Genomic DNA, 25,967 nt, shown 5'->3' with positions numbered 1-25,967 from the left:
GTGTGACAAATGGATTGTCAGTACGGAGTCCAATTTTGTGAGGACGACCCGTTTTTATGGCCCACTAATATTTTTTGAAGTTATGATTGGCAAAGCAAAAGGGATATTTTTTTTATTTTTTATTTTTTTCGATAAGAAAAAGACGTAGTATAATTATTGGTAACGTTATTATAAGTAATATTCCAAAAAAAGCTGGCCTTTTAGATGTCCCAGTGCATATAATGGAATCAATAATTTTAAGTGTCACTATTTCGATTATAAGATATCATTTTCTCCGTCTCGTGGAACCACTAGGAGTTAATAATATTCAGCGTTTGTTTGGAAAAATAATAATTAAAGAGTGTTCGAAACCTTTTTTTTTTTTTTGCCGAACCATAATATTTTAGTTGCTTCTAAATTTTTTGAAAGATAAGATAAACTAGAGTTTGACAACAACATATACAGTATAATCTTATAGGTTGGGTTTAGGTTTGGAGAGAGTGATGTGTATATAGTTTGAATCTATCTTGTGAACAAAACAATACTATTTCTATTCTAATACACCTTCTTATTCATTCAATACAACAAACCAAACAGACGATAAAGAATAATGTCAGCATAACTAATTCCAACATTACTAATCGGAGAGAATTTTTTACATATTCATTCATATATTGCATCTCACATAAGCTGAAAGTATTGAAAGTTACAACTAGTAAACTTTCACTTCCCCACCTATCCTACCTTATGCTGTCTGAAATAACATATGAGGCTAACACCACAAGCTATCATGCAGATCACTAAAACTGTTCTCAAATCCAATAATAAGTAGAAAACTATTCATTAGTTGAGTTCTCCATCAACACATTCTCAACCTAACTCTCATTGCACTTCAAAGGCTATACTATTACACAAGGTTACATCCTCCTCCTCACCCGCCTAACGGTAAGGTTAACAGAATCTGCTGCCGCGCCATCTGCAGCCAGATCTAGTCCAAAGATGCTGCTGCTGCTGCTACTCCTTTTCTTGCTAGACGTCAGACTTGGCTTCTCATCGACGGATGCCACTGTTTCCAGCAGCTCTGACAACAGTAAGGGGCAGCTCTCTTCTAAGTGCTTGAATCCATCTTTCTGCATGACCACTGTTTAGTAAAAAAGAAATCAAACAATTCAGCAACTGCAAGAAAATAGCCCGGATAATTTCACAATACCTTATCCACGCTATAGCATATGCTTTAAAATATAGTGAATGACTGAATGTTGCATGAAACCAAGAATCTGAAACAAAGTGGCACATACTCCTGTTCTAGTATTGGAAGGCTTCCCAGTTTTTCAAAATTCACCCCAATGATCTATAAGATCTTAAACATAATGGATTGATACAAAAGAACATTCATAAAGCACTTCAACTATTCAAATTCCAATGAAGCCAGCCTTCTCCACAATTAAAACAAACTTAGTATGACAAGAAAAGTTACTTATCAGTTATTATTATTGATTTATCATTTATCCAACATAACAATCACATTAACAGTGTCTGTATGATAAAGTGGCAGCAGATTATTGCTACTCTGTGCTATTTGCAACTTTGCCTAAAACAACTGACTTTTGTCTAGTACTACACATTGAATCATCAATCATGACTCCTTTTGTCAATTGGAAGTGCAAATTACACATCTTCGCAAATTACTACACTAAATTTGAAGAAGCCAAAACCACTCAAATATTCTCTCATATCTTCCAAGCTAGCCATCAACTAACTGATCAGGAAGCTCAGATCAAATAAGGAACCTCACTTGAGATACTCCGTTGACACGCTAACAGTGCATTTTGACCAAGGTAAAAAAGAAACTGCCTCAATGACGGATACCCATCTCTATAAACTTTAATCATTGACAACCAAGTTCAAGCTAAGACGATCAGATTCATACAGGAGCTGGGTCCTTAACAGGAGTATTTCAAGAGACTATTGCCAGTCTGGAAATTTACCATAAGAGTACTTTTCCTGGCATTTACAATTAAACCGAAAAATAAATTTGCCACACAAACTTGACATGAACAAGCAGAGTTAAGAACATGCTGTCGTTAAATTGACTAACAAAAACTAAAAATGACATAACCTGAAATGCCTCACCGCTCACATCTATGGAGAACACGCACCTCCCAAGTTTGTAGCTGCAAATTTCAAACAGATGGCCTTGAGTTGTGGGCATCGATGCTGCTCAGCAAGAGAAAGAGTTGTTGCCACAGTATCCACATTGACTTCTTCACACAATTTCGCCTCACATAACTCTTTCAACCTATCTAAACCAAATCGATCAGCTGCTGCCAATAGATGCTGCATCACTATCGTAGAAGTGCAAGTTGAAGTAGAGCCAGTAATTTCAATTAAATCTGGAAGCTCATCAGAATAAATGTACTGGAGCATAGCCTACATAACAAAATAAGTCCACCTTAATCATCTCAGCTTCTAAAAAAGGATCGTTATGTTAGCACAAGTAATATATATAGTTTAGATATAGAAAACAGCAGACAGAAACTGAAGTTGGAGAATCTAAGTGCAACACCATGACCGAAAACAAGAAGAGCCTGAGCCTAAAACCTTAAGGAATGACACTGCTTAGCTAAATACTTGCTACCTTTAATGTTTTTCTCTTTGCCCTTAAAAAACTGACTGGCGCACAAGCAACTAAGAATACTAAGAACTATCTAAAACATAAAATTACCAGCTAAAGAAACAATGGTAAATTTATTTTTTAAAATGCTTTGTTTGCACAAACATTAGTGCTCTAACAACTTTAGATCAAATATTCTCAGGCTACATATCATACTGCTACATGCTGATTCAGGAAAAAAAAAATCAAAAGTATTGGTACATGCTACTGTTTAATAATGAACAATGTAATATCTGATAAACCAGTTGCTTTCATCCCTACCCATCACCCAAAAGAAAATTATATACACCAGTTGAACATCAAAGTTAAATTTGGAATGTGCCTAAAAGACCTTTCATCTCTCAGATTCTCCATTTTCCACACCTTCCTTTAATTATATATGTTTCCACCATGAACTAATTACCTTGAAGACTGAGGGTTCAATATCCTCAATTTCCAATTCGCCCGTTTTAGGATTCCCAATAAGGCCAAAGAATTGGGCTCTAAACACAGGAGACCGAGCAGCAAGTATCAACTTATGACCTTTAAATGCCTCTTCTCCAACCCGGAAAACTATATCACAACCAAGTTCAGCATCCAGTAAGTATTTGAGACTTTGGCCCATGTCTGATGGTGGAATTGTAACACTATAATTTTTTGGGCCTTCAACACGAGTTCTGACAACTCCAACAGTACAGTGCATGGAAAGGCAATCATCCTTCAGGTAGTCAGACGTTTCTAAACTTGCTCTTCTAAAAAATCGTTTGTAACCCCTGAAATACAGACAAGATGTTCTCATAAAGACCAATGAAAGAAACAGTTCCAAAAGTATTTCAACACCTTGGATTCAAAAGGACATACAGTTCACCAACTAAAAAATCTGGTGAACTTTCTTGAGGCTCCTAACTTGTTACTGAGTGTACCCACAATATATCAGATTCATTACCATATTTATAATCAAAACTTACCAGGTGCAAATGAAAAATTTCTTGCATCGACACACAATGTATGTATAGAAGGCAATTAGTACCAAATTAGTGGCGGATGCATCACAAATCTCTGGAATTAAAGCAATGGAGAGGAGATGGAAAGCAAAAAGGCAAATAGACACCACTCAAGGGAAAACTGAGTCAGGTAGCTGATCTCCACACATGAGGGTCAAATTTCTTTCTTTTTTTATAAGCAAGAAATCTGGCTGTGTCGACTCCTAGGACCAACTGCAACCTTCAAAACTCTGGAATAATGGGTCCTCCTTATAAGGCTTAGTTCACATGACGCATGACGCATGACGCACGAGATATGATTACCTTGAGAAAGCACATTTGACAACTGATTCACAATCATTGACTTTCTTTTCTCTCTTCTATTGATAAGGTAAATGTTTATTAATTAGGTACGATGGTACACAATTGACAACTGATTCGCTCTCACTGAGGAATTAGGTCATTTTATTGGGCAGTTATTGATCTTTTTAAGTCTTGCAGAAGTATCTATAGCTAGCTTGGGAAGGATCTAGAGATTTTCACCATAGAGCTCACATCTTCTTCTTTGCTTAATCTTTAATTATGTTTATTATTGCATTATCTTGTATTTTTCATTTCTAGTATAAGTAGCTAAACCCACTAGCTGGGGTTGTAGACTCTTATGGCATTAATATGAATGAGTATTAGTTTAGATTTTGATTATCTACTTGTTTACATTCTTATTTGTCAATTTGGTGGTTGCAAATACTAGATTAAGCCGTACACATCTATTTCTTGCTTGGAAGAGTGGAAATTGCATTGGATTTTTGACAGGTGGTATGGAATAGAATATATTAAGAAAATTTATGCTTGATAATGGAATCAAACTAGGAATAAAGAAATCCCTACTTGGGTATATCAATTGTGTCTTAATATTTCTTTCTCTTTGAGTTTGGAAGAACTAGTAGGGATTAACTTGCTAGAGTTAAAAAATTCTAGTAGGTAGCTTTCAATTGAATCATAATCATCGTAAGATACTTATATCCATGCATAGCTATGCCATATTGAGGCTACAAGCCTACAACTCCAGTCCCTTTAATAAATACACAACAAGTCACATTTTCTTGCATTCCTATCTTAGAAAATAGTCTAGTTTAAGATTTAATTACTTAATCACTCTTTTATTTGAAGAAAACTAAAGAAATTCACAAATTTGCATACTCTTCGACACCTTGACTCACGCCTACTCCTCATGGGATCGACCCCAACCTTTGTTGGGTTTATTGTTTCTATGACCGTACTACACAGGCTCAAGTAAAACATACAAAATCAGGTATGATTACCAGGAAACAAAGATCAAATTCAATAAAAATCATGATTAGACACCTTTTACACCTACAATCAACCTACAAGAACTATCCAAGATTGGTAATCAAACACAATTCAAAACCCTAATTGCACAATTTTAAGCCCGAACACAACCACAAACAAAAATTCCAATCTTCAACACATAGCTAACAATTAATCAACAAAATAAACATTAGAAAACATACCACATGCTTCCTCTATATTTCAAAGTATAAGGTCCACTTTCCAATGCCCGATCAAAATGGCTATGAACTTTATGTTTCACTTTTCCACTCTGATCCAACATCGTCAACTCAAACAACGCCCTAACATCTGTTCCTTCGCTAGCCAATGCTATAAAAACAGACACGTACATGGAAGAATCCTCTATGTTTTTACCATCTGGGTAGAAATAAATTGCCCAATCATACCCACCAACGGTGAAAATGTCGCTAGATATGTACTTTCCAGGTCCCATTCCTTTGGCCAAAGAGTAACCCCTGATAGTAAAATGGTGAGACCCATTCACCGTTTCGTTTACAGACTTGGATGATGAATCGTTTCCGGCACGGTCGATGGAAATTTGGTTCATTTCATCGGAATTTGAAAGAGAATTTGGGGAATTGAAGGAAACCCTAAACGGAAAATTGAAAATTGCAGAAGCTTAACGATAAAGGAAAAGGGGAGAAAGAAGAAGAGAGAGATTTTCAGGTGAATTTATTTTGTTTTGGGGGGTTTTATAGGCTTTGGGATTTAGGCTTTGTTATTTTATTTGACCTTGTTATTAAATTTTTATTTATTTATTTAAATTTTTCTTTTAATAATTTTTTTACAAAAAATTAAATTATACTTAGATACGGTATATTCAGAACAAATTACACCAAAAATGTATTTAGACGCATATCTAAAATAAATTACACCGAGAATGTATTTGAACGCCAAAAATCTGGTAAGATTCATAATATTGCAAAGTAGAGTATATTTAAGTAATTAAGTCCTAAATTAGTGAGATCTTTGTAAGTTTCTCAATATTAATACAACAACAATAACATTTTTTGGTCATTAATGAACGGGTAATGTTTTATTTTAGCCCTTATTATATTTCACTTGATTGAAATGATCCTTAATATATAACAAAGAGTGTTAATTATCCATTAAATACCATTTCAATCAAGTAAATGCATTAAGAACCAAAATGAACACCTCTTGTTATACATTAAAGATCATTTGAATCAAGTGAAATTTATTAAGGAAAAAAATGAACACCTTTATTAAATATTAAGGACCATTTTAATCAAGTAAATGGATTAAAATAAAGCACTACACGTACATTAAGGACCGTTTTGGTCATTTTCACCAATGAAATACCACAAGTGAGAATTGAGGAGGATAAAGTGTAAACAAACTTTATCAGTATCTCGTGGAGGTAGAACGACTGTTACCAATAAATCTTTGGCTCAAGTGCAACAATTTTAGGTACAAAGAAGAATAAAATAGAGACAAAATACAATAACTAATAATGGAAATAGTGCAAAATCTAGAAAAAAACTATAAACAACAATAAAATAGTGTAGTAGCTATAACAAAATCTTAATACTAGCATAATTAATTTAATAAATAATATTTTTTTTAACGGAAGTATCAAATTAGTATGGCCAAGTAAATTAAAAGGTAAAAGATATTATATGAAAAGAAAACATTAATATGACTTTGTGTTCTGGCAGTGGGGTTGAAAGTCTAGTGTTATTCTAGCTTTATTTAAGCTAGAATAAATTAGTAAGTATTTTTGCCAAGATATAATTTGTGTTTGATTATTAATTTTAAAAATATTTCTAAATAATAATTAATATTTGATCAATTTTAAAAAAAAAAGTATTTCTAAAAATACAAAGAGAAGCTATTTTTCTCATCTTCTCAAAAATATTTTTTGTTTTTACTCAAAAAAAAAATTCTTCTCTTAAAAATTTGATAACAATAAATAACACACTTTTTTTTTAAAAAAAAAACATTACTTCAAGACTTTGAAGACATTTGATCAAATAAGCTATAAATCTCTTTGGCACATCTCATGAATACGATATTTATGAAGTCACTATACATAAAATATTTTTATATGTATTTTCCACACATCACTTTTATAACGTAACTTACACAAAATATGCGCATTATGTTCATAAAAGTTTAATTTTTTGACCTATATTTTATCCCCTTCCTCCATAGAAGTTAGAGCCGTCTTTAGAACTCTTGCCTCATATAATTTAAAATTTGAAGCTTATATTAATATTAAAGTTAAATTTATACTTGAGATCAAAGACATGTAAATTATTTTTATAAAATATTAATTTCTTCGTGTTAAGAAGTTGCTTAAAATAATAAAACAAATTATAAAGCAAAAGAGTAAGAGAGATATTATTAAGTTATCTTTATTGATTTCTTCAAATAATGTAACCGAAAAAGTAAATACTCCCTTCGTTTCATTTTATGTGGCAACATTTGATCGGACACGGAGTTTAAGAAATAAATGAAGACTTTAAAATATTTACCAAATTGCCCTTTAAAAAGTAGACTATTTTTTCTCTCTCCTCATAAATGTATTGGAGTATTATTTTAAGATTAAGTGGGACCAACAAAGATAAAAGAGGAATTGTATCTTTATAAACTTACCATATAAAGAAATGTGACATTCTTTTTGGGACTGACCAAAAAGGAAATGGTGCCACATAAAATGAGACAGAGGGAGTATTATTTTAGTTGTTACAAATAAAATAGCGTATACACTAGAGCTAGTAAAGATCAAATTAGATACAAAAGTAATGAAAAGGAGTGTTTATAATCTTACTCTTAAAGTAATGTTTTATATGTATCAACTTGTCTATAATTGTCATTACCTCACATAAAAGAATATATAATCATTGTTGTGTATTTTTTTTTTAATCAATTACCTAGTAAAATTTATCGTATATAAGTATTGATTGTTAATATTGAACACTTTACTCTAAGATAAACTAAGTTCATGACGAATTGATCAAAAATCTAGAGAATACTGTCTGAACTCGATTTTTAGCTCCTAAATGGTTAATAAATTATAATTATTTGGAAAAACAATCTAATTACATAAATATTTTTATCATATTTACTAATTTTTCCTATAATTTGAAATAATTACATCGTGTCTCACTATTAATAATTTCTCACCAAATTTTAAGTTAAATACATCTATATATTGCTATGAGATATACACTGAAAATAGGGAGAGAGGTGAGCGAGAAAAGAGAAAATGCGAGCGAAAGAATTTATATATCTCAGACATATGTGAATCACACTAAATACATGTATGTGTGATATTAGATACATTCTGAATACATATACATAGGGAGAGAGGCGAGACAGAGAAGAAAAGAGGCGAGCGAGATAGTCTATGTCTTCTTGATATATGTAAGTCACAATAGATACATTTCATATACATTATGAAATACAAATACATAGGGAGAGAGCGGGCGAGCAAGAGAGGAGACAGATACCTAGGGAGAGAAGAGAAAGATGAGCGAGATAGGAGAGACACAAATGACAAAGCTAAATACATATTACTCAAATTCAATATATCTAATATAAATAACACTTAATTTTAAACTTAAACTTATGAGATTTATAAAATCCTCGAATTATAATACTAGAATAACGTCCCCGACACTTAAACTCTTTATAACACTCAGATTTCCAGATCTAACAAAGGAACAGTTCCTCTTGCTCTTACTATTTTTTACTATAACTCTGCAATTTCTCGTTTTGCTTATCAATTTTCAGATGATTTGATTCTGTTAACTTCATTGTCGAAGAAGAAGGAGACAACAATGAAGGGAGATGCATTCAAATCTGCTACAGTAATCAAAGTTTTAGCCTTTGCATTACTCTCTATAGCTTTTTTTTACTTCGGGAAACACTGGTCTGATGGATCTCAACAGCTTGTTTTCTTCAATTCACGTCAAGATTCAGCTTCTCTCACAAACCCAACAAACCCCTCTTCTCAATTTGTTTCAATTTCCCCTAATTTCAACAAATCTTTCGATTTATCCTCCATAATTAATGACACCATCGTTTCTGATAAGCCACTGGAAAAAACGCCGTCGGTGGAGGTTGTTTTATCTCCTCCACCGCCACCACCGTCACCGCCTCCGGCGGTTCAGAAGATGGGGGTGTTGGATGAGAATGGGGTGATGAATGATAATTTTGAAGTGGGGGAATTTGATCCGGAAGTTGTGGATAATTGGGGTGTTGGGAATGAGACGGATGTAGAGGAAGGTGATGGGGTTAAGAGATTTAGGGTTAAGAAGTTTGGGTTGTGTCCTGATAGTATGAGAGAGTATATTCCATGTTTGGATAATGTAGAAGCAATTAGTAAGCTGAAATCAACTGAGAGAGGGGAGAAATTTGAGCGGCATTGTCCTGAAAAAGGTAAAGGATTGAATTGCTTGGTTCCTCCACCAAGAGGTTATCGAGCTCCGATTACATGGCCTAAAAGTCGCGATGAGGTTTGTTATAATCTACTTATTTTGAGGATAATGTAGTTATTAGTGGTGGATCAATAGTGTAATCCTGTATATGTATTAAGAAATTCACAAAGTATAACTGTTTATTAACTTGAGATCAATGTAGGAAGCCATAAACTTCAAATCCTGGATTTGTGTATGTTAGTTAGGTAAATTGTTTTATCTCAGACATGATCTAATTGGATATTAAAGTTGGTGCTTTTAGTTGAGCTGAGGGTCTATCAGAACAACCTCTACCCTCCCCATATTCCACTTGTGGGATTACATTGTGTATGTTGTTGTTGTTGTTGTTGTATATTAAAGTTGGTTTGTTTTAACTGACAAGTTTAAAGTTGTTGTATATTAAAGTTGGTTTGTGTTAACTGACAAGTTTAAAGTTTATTTTTTGAAGCATTTGTTCGATATTGTTATGAGTTGTGTAATGTTCTCCTGAATTATTTTGGGATGAGTAGCTCAAAGTTTTAATTTCTGAAGCACTTGTCCAGTGTAGTTGTGTACTTTTGGATTATTACTCGTGGGAGGATGACAAAGGAAAAAAGGAAGTTCCAAAGATCCATTTTGTGGGATTTTAAAACTTTTTTCTGTACTGCAGGTTTGGTTCAGCAATGTTCCTCACGCACGTCTAGCTGAGGATAAGGGGGGTCAAAATTGGATATTGATAGACAAGGACAAGTTCAAGTTTCCTGGAGGTGGCACCCAGTTCATTCATGGAGCTGATCAGTACTTGGATCAGATTGAAAAGGTGTTTAATAATTTTTTAATTCAAGCTGGTAACAGATTGAACACATTTTGATGTTTGTTTATTTTAATTTTTTTTTGGGTGTTATCCGCCAGATGCTCCCTGAAATTGCATTTGGCCGTCATGTCCGAGTTGCTTTAGATATTGGCTGTGGTGTTGCAAGCTTTGGTGCTTATTTACTATCCAGGAATGTGCTCACCCTGTCTGTGGCTCCAAAAGACGTTCATGAAAACCAGATTCAGTTTGCTCTCGAACGTGGCGTGCCTGCAATGGTAGCTGCAATTGCGACACATCGTTTACTTTATCCAAGTCAGGCTTTTGAACTAATCCATTGTTCAAGGTGTAGGATCAATTGGACTCGTGATGGTATGCTCTTTTAGATCATGCTATTATCTATTTCTCTTATTTGTAGTATGAAACCTAATAAAGAGTACAGAAAACCAGTTTTTAGATGCATATTCCCCTTTGACATTGTAGGTTGTGTGAAAATTGAAGTGCTGCACTTTTAATTTCTATCAGAGCTCCTTTATTTCTCACTTTCATTCATTAAGGTGACAACTTATGGTTTTAATCTCTATATTCTAGTGTTCTATAGATAGCTATCTTTTCTAAGTTAGGACTTAGGAGCACCATACCCTTTAGAGTCCTGAATGGAAAAGCGAAGATTTAGCTCAAGATATGATTTTCCTTTGTTTGGATTCCCTCTCTTTGTTAGAAGATATATTGTGAACTTACTACGAGATAAATATTTTTAATTTTAACCAAGTCAGATGAACTTTATTTAGCTGCTCATGTATAAGAGAGTTTCTAACTCATGCCTTTATCCTATAATGCATTTTTGTGAAGATGGGATTTTACTACTGGAGGTCAACAGGTTGCTCCGTGCTGGTGGATATTTTGTTTGGGCTGCACAACCTGTTTATAAGCATGAAGCAGCCCTTGAAGAACAATGGGAAGGTAAGTACAGAGCTATTGCAGCAATTTTAAAATGAAATAAAAGAGGAGGAATCACCTGACTGTAGGCAATTCTCCGCTTTTTGGTAGACAACTCCTTAATGATTGTACAAAAGCTCCTATTAAAGGCCATACCTAAGATAAACTTTTGACTGTAATGTTCAAGAAAGTTAATGATCAGGTCCCTTATCAAAATAAAGAAAGTTAATGATAAGGTCAAAATCAGCTTTCAGTGCGTCGTTTCTTAAGACAGAAGTGAAGTGACTTCTAAAGAAAATTGACTACAATCAAATTCTTTTAACTATTTCTTTTTTCCATTTTAAGTTTAACTCCTACTTTGTTGATGAATAAAACAAAATTTTGACTAATGAATAAAATGATAGGGAAAATTTAGTTGCTGAAACTACAACTTGTGCCCTTCTTCTCTTTAAAATTGAACTGTTAGTCCACCCTCCAATTGTTTAAGTTAAAAATACTAGCCAGCTTTTGAAACTGTGGTAACTTTTCCGTATAAACTGTATCATGCCCTTCTAGTTCTTGAATACTTTCTGCATTGCAGGATTGGTAAATACGTGCTATAACAAATCGTAATATTTGTTCTTGTCCTTTTTCATGCAGAGATGGTTAATCTTACCACTCGTCTTTGCTGGAATCTTGTGAAGAAGGAAGGTTATATTGCTATATGGCAGAAACCCTTAAATAACAGTTGCTATTTAAGCCGAGAGGAAGGAACCCAACCACCTCTCTGTGATCCACATGATGACCCAGACGATGTTTGGTAAAAGGCTACTTATCTTGTCGGTTTAAAGTTTTATTTTCTTTCCATCAAAGTGGACAAAAGTTCCAAATTTCTACCCCCCCCAAATCCGCCTGTGCTCTTCCCTTCCACTGCATATGTCAATGGCTTAGTCTAAGTTGAAAAAACAATTGGCTGTGGTTCCCCATGAGAAGTACCCACAGTACAAATCATCTAAGTTTTGTTGGCATTCTCTATCAAGGTTCATTAAGGCATTTTTGCAGATGGGCTCCGTTTTTACCTTTTCATGTTTGAGAGCAAAATAAGAATTTGTATTTATCTGTTTGTTTTTTCATCATGTAGTGTTCAGGACGGAATGGAGATTGGCGTCTGTACTTGATAGGATTCCTCTGTAGATTAGGCATTTTCTTAGGACCATGCATGTTGATTAGTCATCGCTTAATTGGAGCGACATAAGCTGTGAGGATTCATAAAGCCTATCCAATTTTCTTGGGAATGAGGCATAGTTGTTGTTAAATTGATTGGGATTAAAACTAAAAAGATTATAATGATGTCAGCAGAAGTTCCAATGGTGCTTTTAGTAATGGCCTATAAATTAGCTCCAACTTACTCATCACACTATTTGATCAATTGCATGTCTGAAGCCTGAAAAATGATTATCAAGCTCAGTCGTTTTGCTTCATCTTTTCCTAGTTATAACAAATCGAACTGGCACATCTGCTACTTGTAGTCTGATAATCCTAAAAGTACTTGCCCTTTAGTGAAAATAACAATTTTTTCTTTATAAGTTGGTTGTTGATAAATCAATGGAGCATGTTCGAAGTGTAAACATCACTGAAGGCATTTCAAACTGAAAGAGTAGCTTGCCATACGTTAATGATTCTCGTTTTATGTAGACATTTCCTTCATTCTGTCACTTGATGATTTCTTTTTTCACAATCACATTTAGGTATGTTGATCTGAAAGCATGTATTACACGACTTCCGGAAGAGGGTTATGGCGCAAATATTACCACTTGGCCTTCACGCCTCCAGTATCCTCCAGATAGACTCCAGAGCATACAAGTGGATTCTTATCTGTCTAGGAAAGAGCTTTTCAATGCAGAGTCAAAATTCTGGAAAGAAATAATTGAAAGCTATGTCCGTGCTTGGCATTGGAAGAAGTTAAAACTTAGAAATGTGATGGATATGAGAGCTGGTTTTGGAGGGTACTGTATTCCATCTCTGTTGGTTAAATCTTTGTCATTATGCATTTCAATCGTCTGATCAGCATTATGCTTCTAAAGTTAGTGGAAAGAATAATGTCCTATCAATTGCTTTGTTCAACAGATTTGCAGCAGCAATGATTGAAAATCAACTGGATTGCTGGGTTCTGAATGTTGTCTCTGTTAGTGGTAAAAATACCTTACCTGTCATTTTTGACCGTGGACTACTTGGAGTCATGCATGACTGGTAAGAGTTGCTCATCCTTCACCGCATTTAATTATGGAAGAGAAAGGAGACAATACTTGTGACTCTTTTTTTCTGTACGTATAACCTATAAGATATACTAGTCTGGCATATTTTACATCCTATCCTACGCCAACATGAAGAAATACAAATCGTTAGGGAACATCCAATGGATTCTTTGAGAAGTAGGTTGCATGAAATACATTCGTGATATTCTCATCTCGACATGTGGTTATCATTTTATCCAAGTGGATCGTCCTTTAAGAGGTGTGCCATTTTCCAGGTGTGAACCATTTGATACTTACCCAAGAACCTACGACTTATTGCACGCAAATGGTCTCTTCTCCATTGAACAAAAAAGGTATATGTTCCTTACTGATTATTTGCTTCACAAATGATATTATGGTCCAATTCCGCATTCATAGGATAGATTTACGATGCCCTAATTCTGTGTTTGATTTCTATGTACCAGATGCAACATGTCCACAATCATGCTTGAAATGGACCGGATATTGAGGCCAGGTGGACGAGCGTACATCCGTGATTCTGTTGCTGTCATGGATGAACTTCAAGATATTGGGAAAGCCATGGGTTGGCATGTAACTGTGAGAGACACATCTGAGGGTCCTCATGCTAGTTACAAGATATTGACAGGTGACAAACACCTTTTACGAGCCTAACAGATGATAAGAAAGGAGAAGCCAACACTCCACGGACACATCAGAACTCATGCTTCTACGTTAATTGGACCTGAAAGATCGAATACTTGCTAACATGGAAGAAAGATCCAGGGCTGTTGTTTGAACCATATAGCCATATAAAATGTACAGCAGAAGATGGTATAGCTTCACACGATCGAAGACATATGGTATAGCTCAGTGTTGTATTTGTTTCCATTGATTGTTCTGTGACTATGAGGGGGTTCTTTTAGTCATAAGTTTTGCTGTTTACTTGAGCTGAGAAATCTTAACAATAAATCCAGAAATTGTAGAACAGAAAAAAGAAACTATGCAACATATATTAATATATTTAAGTAGGAGTTGTGCCTTCTTTGATATTTGCTTTTGGATGGTCAGATGACTAGGCTAATTGCACCACTAGCCACTTTTATTGGTGTATTTTAAAATATAGTCATAGTATAAATATTTGTTTAATTGCAGCCAATTTCACACACACACAACTTGAGCCCAAAGACCAAACATATCTAGTCTACCAAGAAAGGAATTGAAGTTCCAATTTCTACACTATCAAAGGATGTGGTCCATTGGATGGATGGAGCTGCTTTTTTTTTTTTAACCAGAGCTTTCGGTTTGAGCTTTGGATATGAAAAAATTCTTGCTAGGGAGCACTTCCTTCCGAATCCAATTTCTACATAATTTTGTTTCGTTTTAGCTTGCAAAAGTTGCAACAAGAATTAGAAGCTAGAAGATCTTATAAAGTTAATTGAAGTTGCATTATCTCTTGTTCTCGAAAGTTTTTGGATGATATGAATACAACAATAATATAATAGATTCAGTATAATTTTATAAGTGGCGTTTAAGAAGAGTAAGATGTACACAACTTTACCTCTACCTATATGATATAAGTAGAGAAGTTGTTTTGCAATTGACCTTCAACAATTTTCCTCGTTTATTCGAACTTGGAATCGACAATGTGAGCGAGCTTATACACAAGAGTTAATAGAAATGAAGTTGAGTCCTATTGAAAATTCATCTCACCAAATCATAGTTAGGGTATGCATATACATCAGATCCCTAAAGTTTCACTGTCATATGCCACTTGATTGTTTATGGCTAGATTTGCAATAATTTTTAAGTTTGTCTAAAATTTAAATACTGATCACAAATGGGACTACTAATGTCATTTCTCCTGAATGACATTTGTCACCTACCAATAGCCAAGAATATTTTCATTAAATTTCATTTTATATTTCAAAAAGACAAAAACAGTAAAAAATCTAAGAAAGATTATGAGAAAATCTTGTATAATAATGAGTGATGGGGAATTGGTTGAATATATATAAAGTGGGATGAGATTTAAAAAAAAATGGAACAAAATGTAGTCAAATTCATTTAATAAATAAAAGCAATTTTCAAGAATCAGATGCTATTCTTTAAACCTTCAATATCCAAATCTAACCTAGGATACGAATATATCAGAAAGAATGAGTTGGGATATCAAATGATCGAGTTGAATTAAATTTAAACGAGTTAAAATAAGTTATATTTTTTTAAAATAAGCCGGGTTCTTTAAATGTTCATTGTCCAAAGGTACTCTTGGATACAAATATGTCAAAGAAAATAATTTTTTAAAAAAACGAGTTCTGCCAAAAAAAAAGTCGTGAATTTATAAGGGTGATATGTTTAGCACAAATCAGCTCAATTTTTAAATGGACCGAATTGAATGAAATTAATAAATGGACGAGCAATTTGCCCCTCCAAACTTATACAAGTTGAACGAGTCATGTTTTTATCAACTAATTTTTTCACTCCTTGAAATAAAAAACACTTGATTCATAGGGAACTACAAAAAATCTTTGAAATATTTTTAAAAAAATTGTAATTCTATTAAAACATCTAATACTGAAACTTCATTTTTAAAAAAATAAATAAATAATCTAGGAATCAATATCTAATTTTTCACTGTCTTAAAAATCTTATATTGATTTGAAAAAATCTATTTATGTTTATAAATTATAAATTCTAATTCTAAAAATAGCAAAAATTTAAAATTTATAAACATCAAATCATAAATCAACATCTTGTTAAAAGATGATTAGAATTGACCTTATTGATTTATTTCCCAACCAAAAACAGAAGTGGGTCTAACTTGATTTGTCCAAATTCCAACAATGATGCCATGTCACTTCACTATACAAATTATTTACTATGAAGAGTACGATTCTTTTCGAAGAAATGATCTCTTATGATACTTACAAATTGAATAAACGAAAATTTTTTTAGATTCATGACATCAAACGTGTAAATAATTATAAAATCAAAATAAAAAAATCGCTTTTTCAAATAAACAATGAGTAATATAACTATCCACAATTATGTTTTTTACTTTTTCGAGATTAACTTTTATACGTTTGGGTAGAATATCTTCATACTAGTATTAAATTACCTAAAAGAAAATTAAAATTATTTATTTGTAAGTAAATTAGTGAGCTTAAAAATACTTATAGGTTAAAAGTATGTTTAAAATAATTTGAATTTGTCTATCTTTTAGTTACATATTTTTTCTTATCCAAAGTTTGTTCACTAATTAACACCACACAATAATCCACCAATTAAATATATATTAAAAATAATTAAATGAAAACATCTTGTAAGTTGGGACCAAAAAAGTATACAAAAAATAAATAATAAAAATCTGTATTGCTATGGTCAAGTAAACTATGTAAATTAAAAAATAAATACTTTAGGTTTGATTATTAATCTGATTTGGAAGTATGTGGATTTAATTAAGTCATCTAGTCATTAATTACTATTTTTTTTGTTTGTAATGGTCGGTTAATTAGTTTACTTTCTTAAAACTTAATTTGACAAATGTATAGATAATAATGATTCAGAATTTCATAATGATATTTAAATTACGGAGAAGGGCGTAAAATATCCTTTAATTATTTAAATTAATATAAAGTTATCTTATGTATGCCTTTTGGTCTCCAAATATCTTTGACGTCAATTTCTTTTTTACTCAAAAATATACACGATGTGCATACTATTACCAAGTCGATCTATTCGGCTGAAAAATAAGACAACACTCAACTACATAGTAACTATCTATCTTGATTTGCGATGTCCTTAACCTCATATATATCTATAATTTTATTTTATGTCCTTCGTAAATTGAAGATGCGTCGTTTACTATGATATTTATACACCTCCTCTTAATCACATGCTTAAACCATCTCAATCTCGCTTATTTCATAGTGTCGACCATATAAATCTCTTCCTTCTTATCAAGAATATAAAATTTAAAATTTATCAAAATCAAATCATAAATCTGCATTAGTTATATCATATATATGAGCGTTTGAATCTAATCTCTATATTATAAAGAACATTTTTTCAATAAATTATCGTTAAAAAACGAGAATTCGAGAAATTTCAATCTTCTTTTCATATCTCAATTGATTAGCTACCTAATATTTAACTTATCGGTGAATGTTCGATTCTTCAGATTGTTAATCCCCTCCCTTATTTTTCTTTTCTTGACCCATAATTTTAAATTTTGTCTTTTAAAAAAAGGTCAAGGCGTTGAAAACTTGAAAAAACCCTTCTTAGATGCCTAAATAGAAAGAGTTGAGAAAGAAAAACATAAAACGCATTCAGCGAATACGATTTATATATAAGTTTCAGTCTCTTCTTATTTATAGTATTAAAATTACTTGATTACTCCTTCCATTTAATTTTATTTGTCCATTATTTTTAAAATATATTTCTTACTTTTATCATATTAAGAAAAAATAACTATTTTTCCTTTTATATATACTCAATAATAATTACGTACTTATTTTTTTTTAAAACCTTCATATCTCCAATTATTGACTATCTAATATTTAACTTTATCGGTGAACCTTCGACTCTTCACTTTTCCACGATGGTAAAAAAGACACTTGATTGCATTAGTGAGCAAGGTGGGGCATATGAGATTGAAAACACTATACGTGGAAGGCAAAGATTGGATGGAGTGTACACTTCAAACCCAACAAAAGCTGATTCGAATCCAGCAAGTGGAGCCCCACTATCTATCATGGACCAAATTCACCATGAAAGACGAATTCAGAATTTAATAATTTTAAATATATTTTAAAAATTATTAATTCATATTAAACTGATATCTTAACACTACATAAACAATAACATAATCATATATAATGATAAATAATCAATTGAATATCCTTCATTACATAGATCACAAATTATTTCTGATACTTATGAAATTTCTGATTTCGCCATCGTAGGCTGCTACTTTCCTCATCAATGTCCACTTGACATATATCTTATCCTATATAAACAAACTATATAATTATGGTCCCCAGATAGATGACCCATATTTCCACTTATATTATCTTTATTGTCCACCCATTACATTATCACCACCCATTTATTCTTTTTTTTAACTGAAAATAAATTATATTTTGACCTTTATAGTGGAGAATAACCAAGAAAAATATTTACATAAACAATTTTATTGTTAAATTTGATTACAAATATATTTAAATCTTGCATATTATATTTAAAGAGGTAGGCTTCTTTTCAAGTTTTTAAAGTCAAATCCCTAATAAAGTGAAATGATAAAAAAAACTGAAATAAAACGAAAAATAAGTTCATTGATTGTATTATACTTGCTATTTTATGTAAAAAAAAAATTATTTATATATATATATATACACTCCATGTCTGACTCATATAAAAACCCAACTAAATTTAAATTCATTGAAAAATCTCATATTAGGGATTAAAATACTTTATAACAAAAACAACTCCTCATTACAAAGGCAACTCCATATTTAATTCAAACTTAAACTTCAAATTAAAGACAAAGAAGTACTTAGAACTGGAACTTCAAATTAAAGACGAAAAAAAACTCACAACTCTACCACAACCTGATTAGTACACTTGTCAACTTATTCTAATTGATCACTGAAGTCATGATAAAGTTTATAATTTATATAATTAAACACATAAAATTAATAATATTTTTTTATTGAAGGGGGTGGAATAGTGTGTGCATTACACATTTCACAACTTTGAGCCAGCTGTTGTCCAGTAATTACAATAATAATAAACAAAAATAAAAATATAATTTTGTATTTTCTATATTTCACATAAAATCTGGGACAGTTGGAGAAAAGATCCACCTCTTTACAATTTCCATCTCCATTTCTCTAAAATATAGTAGTATAGTAATAATAATGATAATAATAATTAGCATTACTAATCATCAACATAGGCAGCTAAATCAGCTAAACTAATAAATCAAAACATAATCTTCAATCATAGCTTCATTAGCAAAACCCATGCTAATTAAAACCTAAAATTAGAGTTTCCCCTTAATTATACACTTGATTAATTAATTAAAATTAAAACTAGTACTAATTACCATCATAATGTTATACATTTTTTCTCAAATCCACCACCACAACACTAACATTATCACTACTGTGCCTAGCCAAGGCTAATTTCGTCAACAGAATTGATGCATCTGAACAGGCCTTGTCGGAGCTTTCTCCGGCGCCGGTCACCGTAATGTCATTTCCCGGCGAACCCGCCGGAGACGGTGGCCGTCTCGATTGCAAACACATACGTGCCACGCCACACGCGGTCTCGTTCGATACCACATCCCATAATCCGTCACTGGCTAATATCAAACACTCGTCTTCGTTGGTTCGATCTGTTATCGTCACCTCCGGTTCTGATATAACATATGGTTTCAAATAATTGTCGCCTGAAATAAATATTCATAAAGATGATTTAGAACATTATTCAAGTTAACTCTTCATTTTTGCGTTCGAATTTTAGATCAAGTGGAAGTATATGCCTACCAATTGCTCGAGACATTGCCAAAACGCCGAGAACTCTAGCTCCGTCCCAATATATAACACGGCCACCGGCTTCTTGTATCCGATTCAATTCATCAGGTCGATCCGGCTGAAAAAACACAAATTCAACATCAGTTGCTTGATTTCAAAATTATTGAAACACTTATTTGAAGAAATGAATTGAAAACGCACCTTATGATCAACGGAAAGAGGAATAGCGACGCCGTTTCTACAGAGGACGGCACGAGAATCACCGCAATTGGAGACGATGATTTTGTCCGGAGTTACAACGGCAACGACAGCAGTTGATCCGGCATCGCACTGTGGAGTCTGAAGCTCGCATCTACAATTGGAACCTGAGGTAGAAGATCGGAGTGCGCCAGAATAGTTGACAACTTCTTTATCCATTAGAGAAAAGCTCTGAATCATTGCTTCTTTCCATGGAGTTTCTTCCTTCTCCACCTCGTTTTTCACTATCTCGTGCATTCGATCTTTACACTTCATCGCCACCTACAAAAAAATCTAACAAGTTCAGCTAAAATTTCACCTAAATAATACCAATTCACAGTCGATTTAGGGATATTTACATGGGAACAGCCATGGCCATCGTAAACACCGAAGAAATGTAAATTGCTTGAGCTTTCACTATTCTCTTTGCAAAAAGAAGGATGAATTGCAACCGCATCTTCCATATCTCTTCTTCTTCCACATACCGAAGTCGCACCAAATTTGGGTAAATCAGGCTCAATTTCAACAGATTGAGAACCAGATTCCGACAGATCCAACACTTCAATATCCTTTCCTTTCTGTTCATCCGCCACCACCACCGCCACCGGCGGAGGTGACAACGAGATCGTCACACTAGTTTCCAATTTCTGTCTCTTTTTATTATCAATAGCTTTCTCAATCCTATGCCTTTTCCGTCCATTTTCCTGTACCGCCACCGATGCTGCAGCTGAAACAGCTGCAGCATCTGTGGGTACAAAACGGAACTGATGAATTCCCATTCTTCTTCTCCTTGCAGCTTCTGAACTTGGCTCAACTGGTGCAGTAGCCTCAGTTTCAGCTATATTAACCCCGCAACACATCCCAGCCATTATAGGAAAAAAAAATTTGAGAATGAATTCAATGTATATATTATTATATTTTTTTTTTATATTTGTTAAGTTTACACACGAGAGGAAGTAAGACTCATAACTCATAAATTGAAAGCTTTATTTTGGCTATAAACAATTTCGGGCAAGCTGCCCTTTATTGCCCGTCACCGTCTTTGGGCAGAATGAGACACGTATTACTATTGTGACGTATGATTCTGCGGAAAAAAAAATAGTATGATCACGACCGTCCATTTGTTTCACAGATAGAAACCACGTGTGAAGCAGATTTTATTGTTTTGAATTTACGTGGGCCAATGAGAAGTCGACACGATGTAGCTTGCAGTTCTGACATGCATGTGGCCTGTTGGACAACCACACGCCGATTATTCGACTTTTTCTTTCTTTTTATTTAAGGAGGAATACAATACGTGGCAACATATTAAGATATCATATCTGTGTTTGTTCCACACGCCTTTCCTAGCGTTGGAATACCACCTTCCTGGGTCAACTCCTTTCCACTTGTACGGATCAGATCGTTTGGTACGAGAGATAAGATAAATAATAGGGAAAAAAGATAAATATATCTCGAATAATTGTAAATGATATGTAGATACTCTCCGTCATACTTTTAGGACATTGATTCTCCTGTTGTTCAAAAATTAGAGCATATATACCTTTTTATACTAACGGGTATACACGTGTCATAATCTTATTCACCGATTCGGCATTTATTAAATATCAAATTGATTTTTCTTTTTATTCTTTCTAAGCCCAATAATTCGCCATCGACGGATAAGATTGTATCACATGTCCCTATTTAGTCTTCCGTTAGAGTGAACGACATATATGCTCTAGCTTTTAAACGACAGGAATATCAATGTCCCAAATATATAACGAAGAATATCTGCATACCATTTACAATAATTTGGAAGTATATTTATCATTTTTCCCTAAATAATATTATTATGGACATTTAACGTTATTTTTAGTTCACTGAGGATATGAATGCTACAACTTAAGGAAAAATGTTAATAGATGATAGAGTGTGTTTTGTTTTCTTGCTTTTTGGATGTTTAGGTTTAGTGGAGTCTACCATGGTAATAGCTTATTTTAGTAGTGTCTTGTTTTTATTTTCTACCACTATTTTGATTATCGCATTATTTTTAATTTGTTGCTATTACAAGTTCAATAGTAGTAACTGTATTTTCTGCTCTGTCATTTTATTTTTCATACTTACACTGATTATTGTAATATTTGAAGATTTTTCAAAAGCAATCTCTTTATAAGATAATAATAAAAATAGTTCTTTAAATATATTATTATCGTTATTGATATAAACAATAAAATAATTTATGTTGTTCAAACATAAGCTAATTGTTCGTTATAAATGATTAACACCAACTCAAAATCAAAATTTCATATGAGTTAAAAGTTCTTTTGGTTTACGAAAATAAAATTATTTTATTATTTTTCATAAAACTCTACAATATATTTATACCATCTTGAGTCACAATTTGCTGTGTGCCACAAAAAGTAGTTTTACACAATACCAGAGCGTGACAAACACGTCCATAGTAATGCAAGTGGAGTAAATAGAAATAAAAAATGATGCACTAATTCTTTTGTTCCATTCACTCCAGTTGAAGCGTCTACGTAACAAACGGAGATATTGACTACAATTGTTGCGGTCCGATAGATGAGATATCTACATCCTTAATTACATGTTTCATATTCTAAATAATTTCACTGTGAGAAATGTGAATTTTGAAAATGTGAGATTTTAAATTTAGTCGAATTATAATATGAATGGTGAATATGCGATGAATTATCATTTTTTTAAGGGAAAAGGGATAAATATACCCTTAAACTATCGTAAATGATATGCAGATACCCTCCGTCATACTTTTGGGACATCGGAGCCCCATCCGTAAAAAATTAGAGTATATATACCTTTTATACTAACGGATATATATGTGTCATAATTTTATTCATCGATTCGACATTTATTAAATATCGGATCGAATGATAAGATTGCGCCACGTTTCCTATTTAGTCTTCCGTTAGAGTGAAGGACATATATGCTCTAGTTTTGGACGACAAAGGCATTGATGTCCCAAAAATATGACGAAAATTATCTGCATACTATTTACGACACTTCGAGAGTATATTTATCTTTTTTCCCTTTTTAAAATGAAATATTATAAATGTGGGGACCACATATGTCAACATCAAATTGACGCTCGGAATATCTGAATTTTGATTATCCCGGGATGACAACACGTGTCTCTATTTCGACGTGTCGCTGAAGATGCAAAATAGAAATTAAAAAACCTATTTTATCCCTCAACTCGACACGTTTAGAGTTAGAAAGCTTTTTTCTTTTTATTGAATTGTTGCCACCTTCTCACCATTTTGGAAATTGTCAAAAAAAGAAGAATTGGGAAGATGTATCTATCTCTCACCACCCACCCGCCCACCTATTTGTATTAAATTATAAGTTTGTATCATCTTACGTGTCTTAAATTGGTTAGACGATGTGTTTTCGTCGTTTTATATTATTTGGTTCATGTTAAAAATAGTATCATAGTTGAAAATTTCATGAAGGATGTCTAGATTTTGGATAGTAAATACATATAATAGTATTCTTTTCGTTTCATTTTATGTGAGGTAGTTTGACTCGAAACGAAGTTTAAAAAAATGAAGGAAGACTTTTAAAATTTATGGTCTAAAATGAATGATAAAAAATTGTGTGACTATAAATTATTTTATTAAAAATAAAATAGACATTTTAAAGTTAAATTGTTAATTGAAATGTGTTATTTTTTTTGAAACTGACTAAAAAAATAAGTTATATAAAATAGAATAGAGAGAGTAACTTTATAGGAACTTGATCTTGAATGCCCTGTATATTTCTGCACCCAGCTGCTATCGAGCTACCGCTCACTTTACATCAATATTATATATACTTTTTTAATTCTTACAAATTTTAAGCAAATTATACTCCCTCCGTCCCTATTTACTTGTCCATATTTCCTTTTTTAGTTTTCCCTATTTAGTTGTCCATTTTGACAAATCAAGAAAGGACAATAAATTTTTTCCTATTATACCCTTATTTACACTTCTTGAAAATTGTAAAAGTGTATGTTGTTTCCCTCCAATTTATTTCACTTGAATTCAAATAAGTGGTTGTAATTTTGAAGTGAAAAGTTGTCATAAGGGTAAAATTGTAACTTCACTGTGCTAATCATTGTTGCCTTAATCTGTGTGTCATTTCTAAAGTGGACAACTAAAAAAGGACGGAGGGAGTAATAAAAAAAACAAAATACGAAAGCAAGGAATTAAACATGAGTGTCATGTAAGTTTCATGTATACCCTTGCCATTACGCTAGAGTCTCTATTAATTTTGAGAGATACTCAAAATATTATATATATCATATAAAATAAGATTTGATCTATATAAAATGTAATTTTCTAACAAAGAGTATCCAATCGAATATTCTAAAAATACCAGAGCTCTACCTCTATTAAAGTGACACAACTCTTCAACAACATAAAAAATAATTATTTTCGATAAGTCCTTAATTTTTTTTTCTTAAAAAAAACAGTCAACGATCTAGATAATTTTTTTATATTAATCAAAAGTGTATTTTATTAAAAACTAGATTTTGTTGCCCGTGCTATGCACGGGCCCAATAACATAAATGGTATGTTTTGGGGCTAATAACGAAGTTTTTGAAGTGATTGTTCGCGTGGATAAAGGAATAAGTTTTTTTATCACAAACTTGTACTTTCTTTGACGCTATTCAAGGCACAATAAGACTACCTACATACAACATTTTTGAACAATTTTATGTTGTCATTTATCACGATTTAATTTTAAGAATCAGTCAATTTTTTTTCTGTTTTTTTAATAAATATTTTAAGTTGTCAATTATCACGATTTATTGTATTTTATGCATAATTTTTAACGATAGATTAATTTCAAGAATCAATCGAATTTTTTTAACTGTATTTATTTTTGAAATATTTTATGTAGTCAATTATCATGATTTATAGTATTTTTACGATAGATTAACTTCAAGAATCAATGGAATTTTCTGTATCTTTTTCAAAACATATTTTATGTTGTCAATTATCATGATTTATAGTATTTTTACGCAATTTTTAAATATAAAATTTTTTAAAAAATAAGACAAATAAATTAAAATGGACCCAATATATGTTATTTTTGTTGTCTCAATTTATGTGACACAAATGAAATTTGGAGAGTCATTGAATATTATATATTATACTTGGGCATAAACTCTCTTACGCACGGGCACAATAACTATTATTTTTTGTCCTAACGTATGTGACACAGATAAAATATAGTGAGTTATTTAAATTTAATATGGTTTTTAAATATTTTAAGTTGTTAATAATGTAATTTATAATATTTTTACGTAATTTGTAAATACTTAATATATATTACTCCACTTGTCTCAATGTATGTAGCATAGATAAAATTTCAAGAGTTAATCAAATGTTGTTAATTGTTAAGATTTACAATACATTTTACGTAGTTTTCAGTAATTTGACATTAAATAATACATATTATTACTTTTGTCTCATTTTATGTGACATTGATAGATTAATTTTAAGAATCAGTCAATTTCTTTTTTTGTGCATTTTTAATAAATATTTTAAGTTGTCAATTATCACGATTTACTGTATTTTATACATAAATTTTAACGATAGATTTATTTCAAGAATCAATCAAAATTTTTTATATGTATATTTTTTAAAAATATTTTATGCTGTCAATTATCATGATTTATACTATTTTTACGATAGATTAACTTCAAGAATCAGTGCAATTTTTTTGTATCTTTTTCAAAACATATTTTATGTTGTCAATTATTATGATTTATAGTATTTTTACGCAATTTGTA

At 32.1% G+C, this 25,967-nt stretch overlaps 3 protein-coding genes across 5 annotated transcripts; 1 reads left to right on the top strand and 2 right to left on the bottom strand.

Moving 5' to 3' along the window:
- Positions 1-622: 622 nt before the first annotated feature.
- On the bottom strand, positions 623-5,646 carry LOC125867802 (BTB/POZ and MATH domain-containing protein 3). 3 transcript variants are annotated; one of them, XM_049548378.1, is made up of 4 exons: positions 5,148-5,645; positions 3,057-3,405; positions 2,139-2,409; positions 623-1,120 (listed from the first exon to the last, which is right to left on the bottom strand). In XM_049548378.1, exons 1-4 carry the CDS (start codon positions 5,531-5,533, stop codon positions 897-899), a joined length of 1,230 nt encoding a protein of 409 aa, XP_049404335.1. In that variant the 5' UTR covers positions 5,534-5,645; the 3' UTR covers positions 623-896. The 3 variants fall into 3 exon arrangements, with proteins under 3 accessions (XP_049404335.1, XP_049404336.1, XP_049404337.1); XM_049548379.1 differs by having other exon boundaries at positions 893-1,120; positions 2,113-2,409; XM_049548380.1 differs by having other exon boundaries at positions 983-1,120; positions 2,099-2,409; positions 5,148-5,646.
- Positions 5,647-8,600: 2,954 nt separating this feature from the next.
- On the top strand, positions 8,601-14,441 carry LOC125867222 (probable methyltransferase PMT11). The gene is made up of 9 exons (XM_049547646.1): positions 8,601-9,470; positions 10,081-10,230; positions 10,323-10,593; positions 11,074-11,184; positions 11,800-11,959; positions 12,888-13,145; positions 13,267-13,389; positions 13,670-13,747; positions 13,859-14,441. The coding sequence occupies exons 1-9, from the start codon at positions 8,793-8,795 to the stop codon at positions 14,064-14,066; spliced, it is 2,037 nt and encodes a 678-aa protein (XP_049403603.1). The 5' UTR covers positions 8,601-8,792; the 3' UTR covers positions 14,067-14,441.
- Positions 14,442-19,389: 4,948 nt separating this feature from the next.
- On the bottom strand, positions 19,390-21,137 carry LOC125868093 (protein phosphatase 2C 37-like). The gene is made up of 4 exons (XM_049548694.1): positions 20,527-21,137; positions 20,132-20,449; positions 19,943-20,048; positions 19,390-19,845 (listed from the first exon to the last, which is right to left on the bottom strand). Exons 1-4 carry the CDS (start codon positions 21,034-21,036, stop codon positions 19,511-19,513), a joined length of 1,269 nt encoding a protein of 422 aa, XP_049404651.1. The 5' UTR covers positions 21,037-21,137; the 3' UTR covers positions 19,390-19,510.
- Between the last annotated feature and the right edge of the window lie 4,830 nt (positions 21,138-25,967).

Source organism: Solanum stenotomum, chromosome 6 (assembly GCF_019186545.1).
Source record: "Solanum stenotomum isolate F172 chromosome 6, ASM1918654v1, whole genome shotgun sequence".
Lineage (NCBI taxonomy): Eukaryota > Viridiplantae > Streptophyta > Magnoliopsida > Solanales > Solanaceae > Solanum > Solanum stenotomum.
This window is presented reverse-complemented; position numbering and strand designations above follow the sequence as displayed.

Bases quoted from the DNA above. Each gene is read 5' to 3' on its own strand.
- LOC125867802 (XM_049548378.1), bottom strand. From the start codon at position 5,533: ATGAACCAAATTTCCATCGACCGTGCCGGAAACGATTCATCATCCAAG. The intron at 3,406-5,147 runs GTATGTTTTCTA...TCTGTATTTCAG, and splicing joins AAATATAGAGGAAGCATGTG to GGGTTACAAACGATTTTTTA. The intron at 2,410-3,056 runs GTAATTAGTTCA...TTTGTTATGTAG, and splicing joins TTGAACCCTCAGTCTTCAAG to GCTATGCTCCAGTACATTTA.
- LOC125867222 (XM_049547646.1), top strand. From the start codon at position 8,793: ATGAAGGGAGATGCATTCAAATCTGCTACAGTAATCAAAGTTTTAGCC. The intron at 11,185-11,799 runs GTAAGTACAGAG...TTTTTCATGCAG, and splicing joins CCTTGAAGAACAATGGGAAG to AGATGGTTAATCTTACCACT. The intron at 13,146-13,266 runs GTACTGTATTCC...TTTGTTCAACAG, and splicing joins ATGAGAGCTGGTTTTGGAGG to ATTTGCAGCAGCAATGATTG.
- LOC125868093 (XM_049548694.1), bottom strand. From the start codon at position 21,036: ATGGCTGGGATGTGTTGCGGGGTTAATATAGCTGAAACTGAGGCTACT. The intron at 20,450-20,526 runs GTAAATATCCCT...ATTTTTTTGTAG, and splicing joins ATGGCCATGGCTGTTCCCAT to GTGGCGATGAAGTGTAAAGA. The intron at 20,049-20,131 runs GTGCGTTTTCAA...GTGTTTTTTCAG, and splicing joins CTCTTTCCGTTGATCATAAG to CCGGATCGACCTGATGAATT.